Consider the following 18,577-nt stretch of genomic DNA (forward strand, 5'->3'; position numbering starts at 1 on the left):
AATATTTTAAAACATTTTATGTATATTTGTGTTTAATACTGTTGATAATGTATTCCAACATAATCCATTTCCACAATGTTGACACAGCAGATCATGGAGTTGCTGGGAGGAACGGACTGGGCAGTGAAGTCCTTAGTTGAGACAAATGGAACCCAGGAGGGAAATGCTGGACTCTTCTTCTTAGGGACAGAGTGGACACGATTTTCAGTAAGACTTGAATTCGTACATCCAGCAGAAACACGTGTTCCCCATTTTAAACCTGCTAAGGCCTCAGATAAATCCTGCGATGACTCCCACAAATAAAAACGTTTGGCTCTTGGACTAGTTTACCTTAAATGATGCGTCACATGGTTCAAAGTGTAACATTTTTGAAGCAATGAAATGCTGGAAACTGATATAGAAATAAAAACATAAATATTTTGTACAGCCTTTTATTCATGTGACAGGGTTTATAAGACATTTTAAATACAGCTTATTGCAGAACACTGAAAGTTACTCTTTAAACATTTAACTTTAAAAAGGAAAAATGTTTTGGAGATTATTTGACTTGAATGAGTGACATGATAGAAAAAAAAACAGGGAAGCAAGAACTACAACCTCTTCACACACTACAGTGCACTCCGTTCTAGTTCTATGTTTGTATTAGCAGTGAAATGCATCCACAGAAGGTCCTTGCTTATAATGAGAAATGAAACATTGATAAGTCTGAGTCGATATTTTCACAAAACACATACAAAATGATCTGAAGACCAAAGAGAAGAGATTCTTATAATGCACAAAGAAAGAAAAACTAAAAATATCAAAATAACTGTATAAATGTTTGTTCTGATGTTTTAACTTATTTTATGTTTTAATCTTTTCTTCTTATATAAGTACAGCACTTTGTTGCAGCCACAGCTGTTTTAAATAGCTTTTTAAACCAATGGAGCAGAAAATGCAAATAGAAGTAAACAAAAACTAAATTAATTTTTAGAAAACAACTGAATAAAATGCATGTCATACTCACCTACATTATATGCGACACCCAGTGGAAATAATTTGTACTCAAATAAGTTGTTGCTTGAATATCATCTATACAAATGCTGAAATTAATGCTTTAGATATCAAACTGAAAACAGTCAAAAATAACAATTTGATATACATCTTTACTCTTATTTTAAAGTTCAAGTTTTGGAGTAAAGAAAAAATCATTGAGAATAATCTGACTTCTACTTTTTAACCAGCAGATGCCACCATTGGTTTGGAAACAGCCTCACAAAATGCATCTTCAACAAAAGTTCATCTCTGTTGTCTTAGTCTGAAGGTATGTGCCTCATAAATCTGCAATATACAACACATCCAGTAAGACAGGATTTTATAGATGAGAATTTGAGGAGGATTGGCTGTGTCAGAATAAGGGCTGAGCTGTTAAGAGAGAGGGGGGGCGGCAGAATAAAAGAAGCTTCTGAACAGGAGGTGGACTAATTTAAGCGATCTTTACTCCACCACAACCAACAAGAACACTCAATAGCTCTCCAGCCCCTGTGAAAGAGCACTCCAGGGGTTGAAAAACATTCCAGACTGAGGAAGTACCTGGAGACCGAGATCTGCTTTATTTGGACAACAAGAGTTTTTATAAAGACATAAAAAAAACTAAAACTCTCAGATCTTTAATAGACAACAAGACAGAAGAGCTTCTCTGCAGCCATGTGAGCGTGTAGGCTGCAGGGAGGCCTCTTCAATGGCCCCCAGAGGGGAAACAATAAAGGACAAAAAGAGGCGAGGGGACACCTACATATTGCTTACACGTTTTTAAGGAGAAATGCAAACCTTGTGATGAATCTTGTAACTCCCATCCAGAGTCTTCTCACAGAAACCCAGGTGCTTGCAGAACATTTGTCTATGTCTGCTGATTTAGCTGTTTCTGAACTTCGCTATAGCCGAATGGAGAGAACCGGGGGGTGGGGGGAGAAAATACAACAACAAAAGGGAGAAAAAGGACATTCTGTGTAACAGTACAGTGATAGATGGGTAGGTCTTCTGCTCCATTATGAAGAAACTACAGAAAGATGTGCGGCGCTGTGAAAATTTTAATTCACAAAAACCATTGAATCTGATTTTGAAAGCTTAATGAACCCTTTCCATAGAGCGCATGGTTGCCAAAGTATCCACAGCCTTGTCATTTATTGGGACTTATGCCGAGAGACAAACACAAGGTGGTCAGGTTTTGAGACCTGAATGTTTTCTTACATGTTTTGCAGTTAAAAATGAAAAAAGAAACAAGCCCCTATAGACATAGAATCCAGAGTAGAGAGTAGCAAGAAAAAAAGTGGATGGATGAAAATTAACACTGCGAATCCCCCTGAACACACCATCAGGAGCGTGAAACATTCAACAGCTACAGAGAAGAAAACCTGTTAGAGGCTGCAAAAGGACTGGGGATCAGGTTCACCTTCCATCAGGACAAAGGCCATCCTCATCCAGCCAGACAGAGTATGAGGCCTTAGCGTGCTTGAAAATGATCCAGAACTTGTGGCAAGACATACACTCTAAAAATAATTTTTTGGTTGAAGATTAATATAATCCATGCAAATCTTTAAAACAATAACATTTGTGTTAATAATAGAAAGCAGAATGATACAATGAAGCATAAAGTGAGAATATAGATGAAATGAAGCAGAATGCTGAAAAGGGGTCCCAATGTCCTCCAGCAGTCTAAGCATATAGCAGCATAACTATAGAGATAGTACTGGATAACCTGAGCCACTCTAACTACCGTATAAGCTTTATTAAAAAGGAAAATTTTAAGCCTTGCCTTAAAAGTTGACAGGGTGTCTGCCTCACGGACTAAAACTGGTAGATGGTTCCACAGGAGAGGATCCTGATAACTAAAAGATCTGCCTCCCATGCTAGTTTTAGAAATTCTAGGAACCACTAGTAACCCTGCAGATTGAGGGTGAAGTTCTCTGTTAGGAACATAAGGAACAATCAGATCTCTGATATAAGATGCAGCTTGGTTTTTAGGGCTTTAGAAGTAAGAAGGAGGATTTCAAATTCTATTCAGGATTTAACAAGACGCCGATGAAAATCAAAATAACACAAGATTTTTACCTTATTACCTTTAGATGAATTTAATCCCATCCAGATGAAATGACTGACTAATCAGCTACTTTTTCAAAGACTCTGGTCCAAAGACTAAAGCCTCTGTTTTGCCTGCATTCAGAGGCAGAATATTAAGAGTCATCCAGGTTTTTATGTTTTTAAAAGTATAGTGGAGGATTTTCAGAAATTTTTGAAAAGACCCACCCTTGCCACAAAAAACCTGCACATGCACATCCCTGTACCAGCTCCTGAGAGGAAATACCTATTAAATGCTTGCAAACAGAGCGTGCATGAGGAGAAATGGGTTTATGCACGCTCTGTTTAAAATTTGCTGTTTGCATCACTCATGCAAGCTTACTTTCTAAAGGAAAATTTTCAATTTTTCCACTATGTCAGACTCACCATTGGTAAGTGAAAAGTAGGACGGCCTTTTCTAAACATATCACCAGAATGATTGACAATTAGGAGGACCACTTATTTTGATGATCCACCCAGAAAAAGAAAATCCTCCACTATACCTTTATGTCATGCATGTGGTCTATATAATGGGTCTGGATTCTGATTTATTTAATTTAACTGTTTTAAAAAAGGGGTTCCATAAATGTATTTGTTTAAAAATCATCATCATTATTTAGGTGTTCTTATTTTTCCTTTTGATGGTGGGTGGTGGCTCAGACTGGAACCCAGCCTAAGGCCTTTCTGAATTAAAAAATTTAAGTTTACAGTATTGAAATGTTTACTACTCTTTACTTATTTTTTTTTCTTGGGATTGTATAGATATTGAAATTACATATACTTTAATAAAAGTTTGTAAATGTACTGCATCAAACTGGGTTTAAAATGTTACCTTCACTTTTTTGGGTAAATTCTGTAGGTCATTTTTTACAGTGTAGGAATTTATGGGTTTGAATTTTTGCAAAAAAGAGCTGGGAACATTTCAGTCTCTAGATGCACTGAGCTGTAGAGATTAACCCCCAAAAGACCCCAAATGTACTTTGATGCAGTACATTTACAAAAGACGTGCAGCTATGAATAAGGCAAAACTAGTTTCCACCAAGTATTATTGTTAACCCTAAATGTTTACCCTAAATGTAACACGAGGTCAGCAGATGCTACGTTGGTGTAGCTTGTAGGTGCTGAACGGTGGAGGGAGAGGGGCAGTGTCTGTGTCAATGGGGTCTCTGGGCCTTGTTGATGGGGCTGGTAGTGGATGGGAAGAAACTGTTCTTGTGAAGTGAGGTTTTGGTCCTGATAGACCGCAGCCTCCTGCCAGAGGGAACTGTCAGAAATAGTTTGGGTGCGAGGGATCAGCAAAAATCTTCCCTGCATGCCTCAGAGTCCTGGAGGTGTACAGATCCTGGACAGATGGAAGATTGCAGCCAATCACCTTCTCTGTAGACCCGATGACGTGCTGCCCTTGTCCCTGGGGGTTGCACCAGTGTACCAGATGGTGATGGAGGAGGTGAGGATGGACTCAATGATGGAGGAGTAGAAGTGCACCATCATTGTCCTTGGCACGTTGATTTTTTTCAGCTGTCTCAGAAAGTACGGAGCTTACAAAAATCATTCAATGACCAAAGAAGAAAATATATATGCTAATATTAGACAAAAAAAGTTTCAAGCCTACATTTTAAATATCTGTATTAATTTTTAATGAAATATTATTTTTAAGTTACATTTAATTAATATTTTCAATAAATTTATAATTTTTTAATGGGACATTTCATTATCTAATTGTGCATGTAATATATTTATCATGTATTACATACATGAGAAAGACTTAAATCTACTTATTCAATGCGACATTAACATTGTTGTATTCAATGATTTGCTTTGCTCCTCCATACACCTCAAGGATCTACACCACAAACACGGTGGCAGCATCATGTCTTTTGAATCCATCTGGACAGCTGATCGGTGCAAATACATCAAGACGAAACATCCAAACAACATTTTAAATAAATCAATGCTTTTTTGGCTCATTGGAAAGAGGAAAGAGCAAAAGTCAGTTTGTTGATATTCACAGCTGGATGTGAGATCCCTCCAAATGCTGTGGGGTGACTTTATGTATGGTCTGGAGATACAACAAAGAGTAAACATAAATATATTCAAAAAGATGTTAAAAGAATATAAAACGATTTTTGGAAGATAGAAGATAGCTAAATTTATGTCGAGTGGATCTGAGATGGATATTTTCATAGTCTAATTTGTAGTCTATATTGTTGTAATATTTTAATGTTTTCTTCATTTGTATGAATTCTTAAAGTTTTAAAGTTACAAGTTTTAACATCCTCCAGCTTGTAGTTTTTTTTTATTTGTTAGTATTCCAATTTCATTAGTTGGTATAATCTTCATTTCTTGTTTTAAATTATTCTTTTGTTTGTTTGTTTTTAGGTGTTTTATCCTAATTGATAAGTTTAAAAATTGTATTTCTTTCATTTAATCCAGAAAATCTCTTTAGCTTTACTTTTAGAGTGAATTTTGTTCTGTTAACGCTGCAGGCAAAGAATATATTTTGTGAATGGATATTTTGAAAAAAACTACAATCAAGAAATGACACTAAAAGTAACACCAATACTTTCTTAGATTTTATTATTTTAATTTCTCTTTTTCAGATTGTGTTTAACAGATTGAATTCCCTTCTCTTTGGTCTCAATGCAAATGTTGAATGAATAGAAATATGTCTTTGCTCCTCACTCCAGAGGAAAGCCCACCCTAGAGGTGCAGCAATTTTTTAAAAAATTAATGCAATTTGTGAAACTCAATCTGAAAAAGATATGATATAAAAAATAAAATTAAAAAAGGAAAAATATAAAATTTATTAAAAAGTTCATTGCTTTTTTTAAGTTTAATTCATGAAATGTGAAAAAAGCATTTTTTTTAAAACATTTCTGTTTACTAAATGTTTTTGCAACAATAATGGAGCAAAATTCAGTCCATAAACATTCTGCCAGCTTCAAAAATAAACTAATTACAAAAAGACAATTTCTTTACTCTATGTTCGTATTTTCATATATGAAAAAGGCGAAGTCAACGGAGAAAAAGGGCATCTGATGAATCAATATCCGTGGAATTATCAACAAAGATGACGTAATGGGAATATCAATGGACCCTTCCTGGAGGGGAGGCTGCCGTGGATGTGGAGCCAGTGTCAGTGTCAGGTGTGCCCGCGTCCTCCCCCCTCCTGCCGGCCCAGATGGTATAGTCCACATGCGGTTCGGAGATGTTGCTGAGGAGCTTCCAGTCTCCAGCGCTCCTCTGCCAGGGATGCTTCGCGCGCTTCTCTTCACGATGCTCTTTTCTGCGCGGAGCCGCGGCTCGCTGCTTTTCGTTCTCTTCGTCATTTCAGGTGAGTCCCGCTGTATTTTCATTTATTTATTGTTTTTAAATGTATTTTATGTTCCAACCGGCGCGCGGACAGAAGTTTTGGGGGGAAGCATCAGAGCGAACCAGCCGGTACCGACAGCTGGACGCCGCGGCGAGCCTCCGCTCCAAGTTTCTGAGCCGCCGGCGTTCAGAGGCTGAAACTTGGTACCAAGTTCGCTTCGGAAGAGCGGAACCTCCACGGCTGATGGTGCCACCGCGGCAGGGGTTACCAAACACGGTGGCAGTGCCTGATTTAAAGCATCAATTAGCCAGCTGGAGACCTCTGCAGGTCCAGTTCTACACTCTCCTGGGAAACCACCTGCTTTAACCGAGGAGCTGGGGAAGTTTGAGAACCCCCCCATCCCCCCTCCCGGCATGAGGGTCAGCCAGCATGAGCCTGGGGTGCCTCCTGAGCTCATTATGGTTTAATCTGAGGGGGCATTTGACTAACTCCACCCAGGACTTAGTACCCACTGATTGAGCTGCTGCAGGCCGGACGCAGCGCTGAGGATTCGGGTCCAAGCTCGGTTCTGATAAACGCACTCTGGATTTAAATAAGGAAGGAAAAATATTATGAACTGACAGGCTTTATGGGTTTATTTTTAAATATCAAAAATAGTAAAGAACTGTAAACCATTTCAGTTGTTTTATAGAGCATATTAAAGCTGATTTGCTGCACACTACGGTCAGCTGGCTGAAAGGAGGCAGCTACTTCAGCAGCTGTGGGCTGTCATTGTGTTAATGTGACTGAGGGAATTAAAACATGATTAATATTGTTTTTTATCTGGATTATGGAGGAAGTGTAGTACCATTATTGTTGAAAATAACATTTTGTGCAAATTAAATGAAAGAAAATCCGTTCATCCATTTTCCGGCACCATTATTTCTGCTGGGGTCAAGAGGATAGCTGGTGCTTATCTCCAGCTGTCTACAGGCAAGGTGGGGTACAGCCTGGACAGGTCGCCAGTCCATCGCAGGGAAACGCAAAAACAAACACACACTCACACCTAAGGGGAATTTAGAGAAGCTAATTAACATAACAGTCATGTTTTTGGACTGTGGGAGGAAGCTAGAGTACCCTGAGAGAACCCACACATACTCGGGGAGAACATGCAAAGCCCATGCAGAAAGACCCCTGGACCGGGAATCAAACCCGCAACCTTCTTGCTGCAAGGAAGCAGTGCTACCCACTGCTCCACTGAGCAGAAATTAAATTGAAGAAAGTGTAATCCAGAAATAAAACATTGAAAAACATGCTTTAAAAAAAAAAAAAAGATTTTTAGAAGAACTTAGCTGCTTTCTCATATTCTTTTTTTCATGTTTTATTTTTCGTTTTGATTAATCAAACTTTTTCAAAATGTTTTATTTTTTCATATTTCTTTTCAGATTGAGTTTTACAAATTTTTATTCTTTTCTCATAGTGTTTAGATCAAGATCTCTTTACATGAAGCCCAATCCAAACACTGCTAATGTGCTGCTAGAGCTGCAACTAAAAATTATTTCTGAAATCATTTTAATCTGTTGTTTATTTTTTTTTTTTAGAGTAATAATCGGATATAGAAAGGTTCTTTAAAGTAGACTTTTTCGGTAAATGAAATGTAAGTGAATCTAAAAATGTTTCACCTAAAGAGTTCTGGACTGACACATTTTTTTAAATATCTTAAATGCTAAATGTTTATATATTTTTTTTTTTACAATCTTGGTAAAATTCTTGCTCTGAGTGGGTCACTCTTTCAGCTAAAGGCATGCTTTAGTCTCTATACTCCAGTTAACGATTAATCGATTACTAACTTAGTTGACGATTATTTCAATTATTGATTAATCTGATTGTTTCCACCCTACTCCAGAGGAAAGCCTGCCCCTAGAAAGGAAAAAAAATTTAAACTCTAAAAAAAAAAATGTAAAAAGAATCTCTGACAAAACAAAATTTGGAGAAAAAAAAAACAGAACGAACAAAAACAGCAAAATTTACCTTTTTTTCTTTTAATCCAGAAGTTTTTCAAAACTTAATTTTCAGGAATGTATTCTTTTTTTCTTAATCAAAATGTTTTTTCGCTTCCAAAATATAATGAAACATTTACTCCATAATTTTAAGATGTTGGCTGCAAACTCCTACAAGTGGTTTGAAGTAACTTTTCAAACCATATTAGTATGTAGTGAATGTTCTAAGCTAAATTGGGGCCTTAAAAGTTGTTTAAAACTCCTTTTTTCCCCCAAGCAATAAATGATTTGAAACTGAGGCTTTTGAGATGGAAGGAAAAGCTTTAAAACTTTTAAAACTGACAATGTTTAAACCAGTTTTAGATTTTTATGTACAATGGCCCCTCCTAATGCAGGCAGGTACATTTTTCATTTTAAAAAGTGCCATCAAAAGTAAAAACACCCTGATTTAGGCCTCAAAGACACTTTGGGAAGGCAAAAAATTAGTTAAATATAAGCTAATGCTACAGAATTGGCTAATATTAATGTATCCAGAAAGAACCAACCAACCTGCTGTTCCTATTGGTGCAGAATCCTTATGTTGATGTTGGCAACATAACAGGAGAAAAAATATATATATTTTAGGGCTTAAACAATTAATTGAATTAATCAATTATTGAAATAATCGTCAACTAATTTAGCAATCGATTAATCGTTAACTGGAGAATAGAGACTCTTAAACAGGCCTTTAGCTGACAGAGCGACCCACTTAGAGCAGTTGTTATACCAAGATGGTAAAACAATATATAAAAATTTTGCATTAAAGATAAAAAAACAAAACGATTATCTGTCAATATATTTTATCCAGAACTCCTCAAATGGTAAAGTTTGAGTTTCATTTGGTTTAATTTCGTAAAAAAATTTCTTTAAAGAAGATTTTGCTTTCTGATAGTTGATCAACAGAATAATCAATTTGCTAAAAAAATTATTAGTAGCACCCCTAATGTATTTGGACCCGTCAAAATTTATAAAACAAGTATTTATATACAATGTTTATCAGTTAAAAATGGATGGTTAACAGCGGCATTGGCAGGAGTTTGCCCTGCAATTGGAGGGTTGTCGGTTTGAGCTCTTGCTTTCAGTGTCGTTGTGTCCTTGGGCAAGACACTTCCCCCTCATTGCCTACTGATGGTGGTCAGAGGGCCCGGTGGCGCCAGTGTACGGCAGCCTGGCTTCAGTTAGTGAACCCCAGGGCAGATGTGGCTACAATGTAGCTCACCACCATCAGTGTGAGTGAATGGGTGAATGACTGAATGTAGAATAAAGCGCTTTGGTCAAGTCTCCTGACTTGTAAAAGAGCTATACAAGTACAGGCCATTTACCATAAATTAATACTTTCATTCTATACCACTTTAGATGCTCTGTAGACGTTTTAGTTTTGAAAATTTATAGTTTTCTTTAAAACATTGTAGCTGCAACCTTAAAGAAAAAAAAAAACAGTAACATATAAACAGGAAAAATTTGCCAAAGTTTTCCTAAAGAATGGTTCATAAGATTACTGGAGGCTTGATAAATCTGAGTCTCTCATATTGTGAGCGAGAGGTGATGACATGGAGTCCAGATTGCTCTTTAGTTCCATACACAATCTGAAGCTGTACTTTCCCACATCTTCTATACATCATCAACCCCTTAATATAAGAACAAATGAGTGCGGAACTGTTAAACAAAAACGTGTTTTTTAATGGTTGCCTTTCCCTGAGCGTGCCGCCCTGGGTGGGAAGCCGTAACCGCTTACAGCTTTATCTTCCTCTACAGGTTTGTGCTCTTCAGGATCCTCCACTTCAGTACTGTGGAGGGAGCAGTACAGTGACAGGAACACTTGGTGATATTTTCTCCTGGAAGAAAAACCGCAGACATTAAGAGTCGCCCAGATGTTGTTTGCTGCAGGACTGTGAGGGTTGGAGTTCAGGGCCAGAGTCAGGTGTTTGTTTCGGTTGGTCTAGTTAGTCTGCTGCAAATTTCGATGAAGGCTTTGACCTTCTGCTTTCTTTAATGCTAAATAGCTGTTCCTGTTGATCCCAACCATGTCTTAAAGTGGTACCAGCCCTTTTTGTTGAATTATGTTTTGTAATACTTCTGTTTAAAGCAGAATTTTTGGGCTATCTCTGTTTCCTTTCTTTAATACTTTACCTTTGAACTGAAATTGTAGAAATTTTCAATTTGAACCAGATATGTTTGGTTTTGTACGCATACCATGATTAGTAGTTATTTGCTTACCATTTTTAAAAACTGTCCAGCTTGCACTAACACTCTTCAGTGTAGAAGTTGTTGCAGTGGGAAGGTGGCCATTTTTAATTTATTTCAGTAATATGTTCAAAACTGAAGATGAAATTCAAAAGACACCTTTTTTTTTTCCAAACACCTTTCTGAGGTTTTTAGAGAAGCAGATCAGTGAGTACATCCAGAATCTGTTTTAAATCATTTTCTAATAAGTTTTTCAAATATATTGAAATACCAGGATGTTCCTGTCTGTCTTGCTGTGAAGCTGGTTAGTGTATGAAGCTAAAGCAGTGGTGTACAGCGTGCTGCTCTCTGTAGTGAAGGAAACCTGGAGGCAAAACGATGAATGGTGTTTCCAACACTGGACACAGGCTTAGTCTTCTTTGAATCCAACATACATGCTGTCTAATATCTGTTTGTTGCTTTTGTTTTAAAGTTATTAACCGAAGGTCATAAGTAGGGACGTCCTGATGCAAGTTTAATTTCCGATAAGATACTGCAGCTGAATATTGGCAGATCGCAGTGATCTCCCCATACGGTATCAGCAGGTAAAACACGTTGGCCCTGGCTGCTGCAGACGGGCTAACATTAGAACTTTTTTTTTAAATTCTGCACTAAATAAGTAAATGGGCCATATAGTGAAGCTTAAAAGTATAATACTCTCCCCTCAAATTATCTTAAAACGTACTTTTATAGAACAACGGCAACAGAAAAGAGAACTTGTAACTTAACACTCTGCAAGCGCATGCACCGCTCCTGCCGCAGTGCATGCTGGTACAGCTGTCAGTCTGGAGAACGGACAAGTCTGCTCTGATGCATGCTGGGTAAAGAGGGAGGGGCCAGAACAACATCCAGGCACTTTGTCCATTCTTGGTCTTGTGTTCTTGTGAATTGGAACAGTAGTAGCGGTAAGGCTGATGTTTCACAAGTACACGAGAACCTGGTTAGTGTATTTATCCTTCGCTCAAAAAATCTGCATTAACATTAAGAAACTGCCTCTGAATCCCTCCTTTTTTTTTCTGTTTTTTTTTTTTGTTTTTCTTTGCTGTTAAAGCAGTGCAGAGAGATGGGAAAGGAAGGAAAAAACGTGGGGATTTTAAGAGTTTTACAGAGACTTTTACAAAAAAAGTAAGGAACTACATATAATTATAACATTTCAACAACATTTTAACATTCATGATGTAGTTCATTATAGTTTTGATTCTGATAGGTTTGAACTCCATCCTCCCACATCGTTAAAAAAAAAAAATGCTAGAAGAAGCCCCGTTGTCCAGGTTTTGCTTCATCTTATGACACTGGATAATCCTGAAAGTTTTTGCAGAAAACAACTTCATGCTGCTTTTTTGTATCGTGTTAATAGCATGTCCACTTGCAGAGGTTGGCTGGTACCATGTTCTTGAATGAAAGAACCCTAAAAACCATTTTAGCAGTCTGAATCTGGTGAACTCCCCCTCTTCCCCTGCTGCATCTCATATAAAGAGCATTTTTAGCTGTGATGTTCAGAAGTTGTATTTTCAAATGAAGAAACCCTGTTAAGGTTCAGTTCTGTCCACCAACTCAAGTCTCTAATGAATCAAGATTGAATGTACGCCATCTAATCTGTCTACACCACAGATTACTCTAGGTGATTAATTCAGATAATTATAGTTGGGCTTAATTTAATTATCTTAATCTTTTGTAGAACATCCAATACAACATAGAAAAAACTATGAACCACTTTGATTTTTTTTAAAAAGGAAAACAAGAAGAAATGACTTCACTCAAGTAATGTGGAATATCAAAAGTCTTGGGACGTGCTTCGGTGGCGCAGTCATTGGCGCACACGACCCATAGTCCTCGGCCACATCGAGGACTAAGGCCTCTGGTTCGAATCAGACCAGTGGTCCTTTGCCACATGTGTCTCTCCCTCTCTCATACCCCTTTCCTTTCAGCCTACTGTCCTAAAAACGAGCTACTAGTGCTGTTAAAAAAATAAAGAAATAAAGTCCTGTTCTTGCTTATGGATGGCTTTCAGAACAGCCTAGACAACCAGTCATTAATAAGGAAACTAACAAGGGGAATCATTTATTGTTTGCTCAAATAAATTTGCATTTATTAGACTATTAAGGCTGTTTTAGTGTACCAGTGTCTGGTAGACCTGAGTCCTCCATCTAGAGGCTAAGCCTAGTCTGGGTTCTTAGTTTTTGGTGGAACTTTGGTCTACGACCTAAGCTTAAACATCCATCTTTGAGCTAGGCATTAGTTGGTGCCAAAATATATTCCAGGACCCAGTTTCAGAGATTTTATTTTTTCTTTTTCAAGCAAAAATCATGTTTTGGAGAAAAAAATGTAATTGAGAAAAGAACCTCAAATAAATATTTGGAGAGTAACTTTGCTGTTTTCTCATGTTTCATTTTTCTAAGTTTTTCTTTTTTTCATTTTTTCAGTTTTTCATTTGTATTTATTTCCTCTAGAGCAAAGGCCTAGGGGGTCCACAGAGGCACCATCTCATTCACAACACCTGACCATCAACGAGTAATCAGAATCAGAAATACTTTAATAATCCCAGGGTTAAATTACTTTCGTTACATTACTCCATATGTAATAAAGTAACCAGGTTGATATAACACAATTTTATACTATATATGCAATTAGGGGGTCCCCGCTCCACCTCGCCATCAGTTGTGGGGTCCTTGGTCTGGAAAACGTTGAAGAACCCTGACGTAGAGTGAGGAGCAAAGATACATTTTTATTGGTCTGCGGGGATGTTGGCAACAACATGTTTATCAATCAGTGCCAGTTCACGGCGTGGACGTAAATAGGGATGCACCGAAATGAAAATTCTTGGCTGAAGTTAAAAACGAAAAATTAGGAAATCATGGCCAAAAACTGAAACACCGTAACAAGTCAAGGTAAATATTGAAATCATAGCATTTTTGGCTACAATGTCTACTAACTATTAAGAATCTAATATTTTCTTTAAACTCAAGGCATTTCTATAATTTATTCAATAAGAATAGTACCAGAATTTTTATTACTTATATATTTCTTTTCATGCCCATTTTTAGCAGAATCACTGGGAAACACGTTTGCCACAGAGGGGGCATGTTCGGTGTTGGTTTCCTTTGCGTCACACATTCTTCTCATATGCATAATGCTGATGGGGAAGTTTGGATTTCTATGGCATTTTTGGCGAAACTCTGTGCATCCCTAGACATAAATGATTGCCTTCTGTGCAAGTCGAAGTTCTGATTCAGTCACCGTATCCCTCCCTTGTATTACGTCCATGAATAACACCGAGGGAGCTAAATCCGGTTTCCTTATACCCTCTCAATGAGGAGTTCCAGGAATCCTCACAACAAAGCAAATGCAATGTTTTTAACTGGTTAAATATATACTACTCCACCACAGAAGTTCTGTTGATCTAATTTCCAAGAAAATCTTATTGTTTTTAAGAAAAAGCTGTAGCTTTAACCTTTAGCAGGAGTAATACACTGACTTTTTCATTCTAACACTATAGGTGACGATAATGTACTTAAGGTGGGTGTTTCACCCTATAGAAGGGAGGATAGTTGCAGCTAGGAAAAGGATCTATTCATACGTGTAGAAGTAAGAACTTCTATGCATTTTGATAAAATTCTAGTTTCTACAACAAGCTCTTTCAAGGTCATGAAACCAATCAAAGCCTGGAGGGAAATGTCTAAATGCTGGTGGTTGGTGAGGAAAAAAAATCCTATTCATCCATTTTTACAATCAATATCAGAAAGGCGTATTGAGGCTGTCCCAACGGAAATTTAATGCAATTGTATTAAATCCATGGATTCAGATCCACCAATGTTAGCATTACCATTAGTCCTCAGGGGAGGGAGGTAACCGGAAGATATTAGGTCTGTGGTTTTAATGCATAAACAGAAGCTAAGGTTTAGGTTTCCTCCAAAATGTTTGGTGCAAACTTGACCTTTTTTGCATTGGACAGACTTTTATTGAAAAAAATCTAAATGATCAAGTAAACAAAGGTGCAAAAAGGAGGCTTAACATCTCTAAAAACATTGGTTAGGTTTAGGGGTGAGTATTGGCATGGCTTCCAGTGGCACCTCCAGAAATGTTTCATAGGGATGGCCAGATGGGGAAACTAAAAATCTTGGGGTGGGACACTGAAACTAAAAGCTGTAATTTCAGGGTTTGAATCTCCCTGTAAAAATCACAAAGACTTAAGTACTCACCTACTCGTATCGTAATTTATTATTTGATTTTATATATTATGTAACTGGCTGTGCATAGTGGGATGAAATGCTAAATTAATGCTACTGCAATTTACACTGACGAGTGGGGATGCCAGGGCATTGCACAGGGTGGCTTTGGCCACCTCTAGCCACCCACTGGTGGCGCCATTGATGGGTCCTGCACTACAATACGTGTTGAGGTACTTGGGTCCCGATACGATATTATCACGATATTGCTATATCACTATATATTGCGATATTTTTCCCTACTATCAAATTAAAAGCAAAGACAAAAGCAAGTTCTGTAAATGTTCATCAGAAGACATGAATTATTTAGTTATCTTGGTATCCATCTTTGGTATTTTTGAGTCAATCCACATCTTCCAGTGTGACTGTCTCAGCTATAGATGGTGGTGCACCGCATAGCAAAAGGGCTCCACTGCACCGCCTGCTGGAGTTGCGGTGAAGGGGTAGCCCCTTTTCCCTCGTTGTTTTTGGTAAAAATATCTTGTTTTTCAGATCGATATTATCAGCTGAAAGAGCGATATTATATTGTGCAGCCTAAAAATCACGATATATCCCCAAATCGATTTAGCTTTCTTTCTTTCCCCCACAAGCCTAGTTGGAGTTAATTTATGTAACCAAAAAAACAAAATTGGAACATAAATTAATGTCTGAATTTAACAAAACAGATTCTAACATTTGGCTGAATTAACCATCTTATGGGGAAAAAAAATTATTCGTCCAAATTGTTTGGACCCAATATTTACCTGTAATGTATTTCTGCTGTTCCCTTCAGTAAATATTCTTCTCTGCTGCTCCTCCTCATTTCTAAGGCAGTTTTCTTTACTATCCAGCTGGTCAACTCTTTGTGTTGCTCAGTTCACTCTGAACACAGCTCTAGTTTAATTTTCCATCTAGATCCATTGCGGATCTACCATAGATATGTTAACTGAAACTGATCTCTGCTGGCCATGTCTAGTTTTCTCCTCAGGGGTTTGTTTCTCATTAGCCTCCCGGTTCTGTTTATTACAGCCATCCATAACATGGATTTTTGACTTTTGCCATCACCTAGGTGGTAAAAATGCTGACCAGTTTCTTTGCAAAGAAAAGAAAAAAAAAAATCTGCCCCCAACTTAAAATTGAATCACATAATCGAGTCGGTACTTGGTGCCTCAGTAATAGCCCAGCTGCTGAATGTGTTTGACATTATAAAAGTGATTAGTCAGTCACATGAGATCTGATGGTCCTCCTTATCATTCCCAGCAGGTCTCTCCCACCCCAACACTAGAACCACCTACTCTTGAATCTCCACTTTCACCAAGACAAGCTGCCCTTTAGCGCGATACACATGCTAATACACTTACTGCCACATAAGTGGCGCACGTGAAGGCAATATTGACTAAAGTGAGAACAAGCGGCATGTCCCCAAGGAGCAATCTGTCCTTGATGGCAGAACTGTAAGGAGTTTCCTACTTTGAGGTGAATGTGCAAAAGCAGAAACCTGTCTGGAGTTTTTTTTTTCTCTCTTTAGGTTATAATAAGAACTCCTCTCTGGGTCTCTAGGGGTTAGAAGGTAGGGATGTCAGGGTAGGAAGCACGTTGGATCAGTTGGATGATGCTCTTAGCATCATCGCTCTTCTTGCTGAGCTGAAGAGAACAAGGACACAGTTATGTAAGCTTGTCATCACGTCTCCAATAAAAATTTAATTCAGTGGCTGTACAGCTAGCAGGAGATATGCTGCCCCCTGCTATCATGGTCTATTTCTCCTCCTTTTGTACCACCGTTTTTTGGGTGCATAATTGGCTTTTTATTGATGGAAGTGGATCGCTTCCTCTGTGGTGTTTTGTTGTATGGAGCTGGATTTAGGTTTGGGATTTTTATGCTCTCATTAGCTAACAAACGGTTTTCTGTTTGTCGTGGAGGTCTTTGGCTTAGCCTACTTGGCAAAGGACCAGAGGGATTATGGATCAGTTTACAGTCCACCACACTGGCATGTTTAGATTTTAGATGTTTGTTTTTTTTTTTTTCTTTAGTCAGCAGGGGTTCGGGGGGGGGTTAAGCATGTTCACTGAGCGTATACCAGAGCGAGGAAAATAAAGTTTGGATGAAGCCATTCCTGAATGCAAACTATAACTTTTTTATTTTTTTGAAACTATAAATTTTTTTTCTTAACTTTATTGATTCCAAAGAAAATGAATTTCACAAAATATAGTCATTATATCTTGTTGCTGATTTTGGGTAATGGTTACAACGGTTACAACGAACAAAATGACAAATGGAATCATGCAAAAAAAAAAGGAATACAAAAATAAATACTGCAGAATGGGAGAATGGAGAGAGAATGAAGATGTCCCCAAGTCCTCCAGCAGTCTAAACCTATAGCAGCATAACCATAGAGATAGCTCAGGATAACCTTAGCCGCTCGAACTATAAGCTTTATTAAAAAGGAGAGGTTTAAGCCTTGCCTTAAAACTTTTTTCTTTTCTTCTCATGCCTTTATAAGTGCCTTTTATAGAATATTCCTCTGAATTATAAACAAACTTTTGTATTATGCTAGAAGTGTGAACTGTAAAATGCAATTTGTAAATAATTAAATTATTAACACAATCTCAAAAGTACAAACTGTAGAATAAAATATATTAATAAAGACCATTTGAAAGAATAGAATCCAAGAAAACAGCAAAAACTCCCAATACAGTTTTTTTTTCTTTTCTTTTATTATAAATTTTTTTTCAAAATTTATTTTATGGATTGCATTGTCTTTAAATTTCCATTTACAAAACAATTTTTTCCATCTACAAAATACAGATTTTGGCCTTCAAAAATAATGGAACAAAATTCCCCCCATATGCTTGGGTTCATCACACCCGGTCGTCACCATAATGTGACCCATTAGAGGGTTCTTCTCCGTGTGCCTCTTAGCCTCTGCGTCTGTGCAGTGGAAAGCCGGAAATGGGCTGCATGGATAACAGCAGAGCTCTTTAATGGACACAGTGCCGGAAAGTCTTGGCTGGAGCTCTGACCCATCCTGTTCCTAGATGGGTAAATATTTTCCTCCTGAGTCGTTGTGAGACAGAAATTAGTTCTGCTTTGGTGGGACCAAAAACTCCAGGTTCCTCCTTCAAATCAACTAATCTCTGCTGTTTATCTGAGTTTTGCTGAAGCGGATCATCTATGCTTTAAAAAAAACAACATAACCCACAATGATTTATGCATCTATAAACAAAATCCACCAGCATTTAACTAATCTGTATATTAAGAGATAAGGACGGTTTATGGTTTGGTTTCAGGGAACTTTCCGCCCACGGTGCCCGTTTTTGAAGACCTGTCCTTCGGTCAGTGACTGAACAGTTTCTGGCAAAACAACAAAAGAATATTTGGAGGCCGTTTCCAGACCAGTGCAGCCGATTTCAATTTGCGGCCATGTTTTTCTCTTGACATCTTGTTTCAATTAGGAATTTAATGAAAGGCTCAGAGTGTGTGGTTGTTACTGTTCCCATTGTGGTTCAGGTTAATATTGTAATTCCCGTGTTGTCTTTGTATTTGAATCTGATGTTTCTGCTGGATGCGTCTCTGACGCGCTCCTTCCTCTCCTCTCAGCCCTCTTTTCTTCTCCTAATGATGATGTCATCGTGTTGGCATATCTCTTCCCTTCATTTCTCCTACTAGAGAAATGAAGGGAATGAGCAGACTGTTCTCCTTTTTTTCCTCTGGACTTTGGTTA

The 18,577-nt window shown here is 37.8% G+C and overlaps 1 protein-coding gene across 3 annotated transcripts in view; it reads left to right on the forward strand.

The window, feature by feature from the left end:
* The first annotated feature begins 6,303 nt into the window (after positions 1 to 6,303).
* LOC107087864 (nectin-3-like protein) overlaps positions 6,304 to 18,577 on the forward strand; it is a 51,320-nt gene continuing 39,046 nt past the window's right edge. For all 3 annotated transcript variants that reach the window (XM_015379670.1, XM_015379669.1, XM_015379668.1), the window contains exon 1: positions 6,304 to 6,430. In XM_015379670.1, the coding sequence (XP_015235156.1) occupies positions 6,349 to 6,430 (82 nt within the window). In that variant the 5' untranslated portion in view covers positions 6,304 to 6,348. The remainder of the gene's footprint in view (positions 6,431 to 18,577) is intronic.

The sequence above is a fragment of the Cyprinodon variegatus genome, unplaced genomic scaffold, assembly GCF_000732505.1.
Source record: "Cyprinodon variegatus isolate N-32 unplaced genomic scaffold, C_variegatus-1.0 Scaffold198, whole genome shotgun sequence".
In the NCBI taxonomy this organism is placed as follows: domain Eukaryota; kingdom Metazoa; phylum Chordata; class Actinopteri; order Cyprinodontiformes; family Cyprinodontidae; genus Cyprinodon; species Cyprinodon variegatus.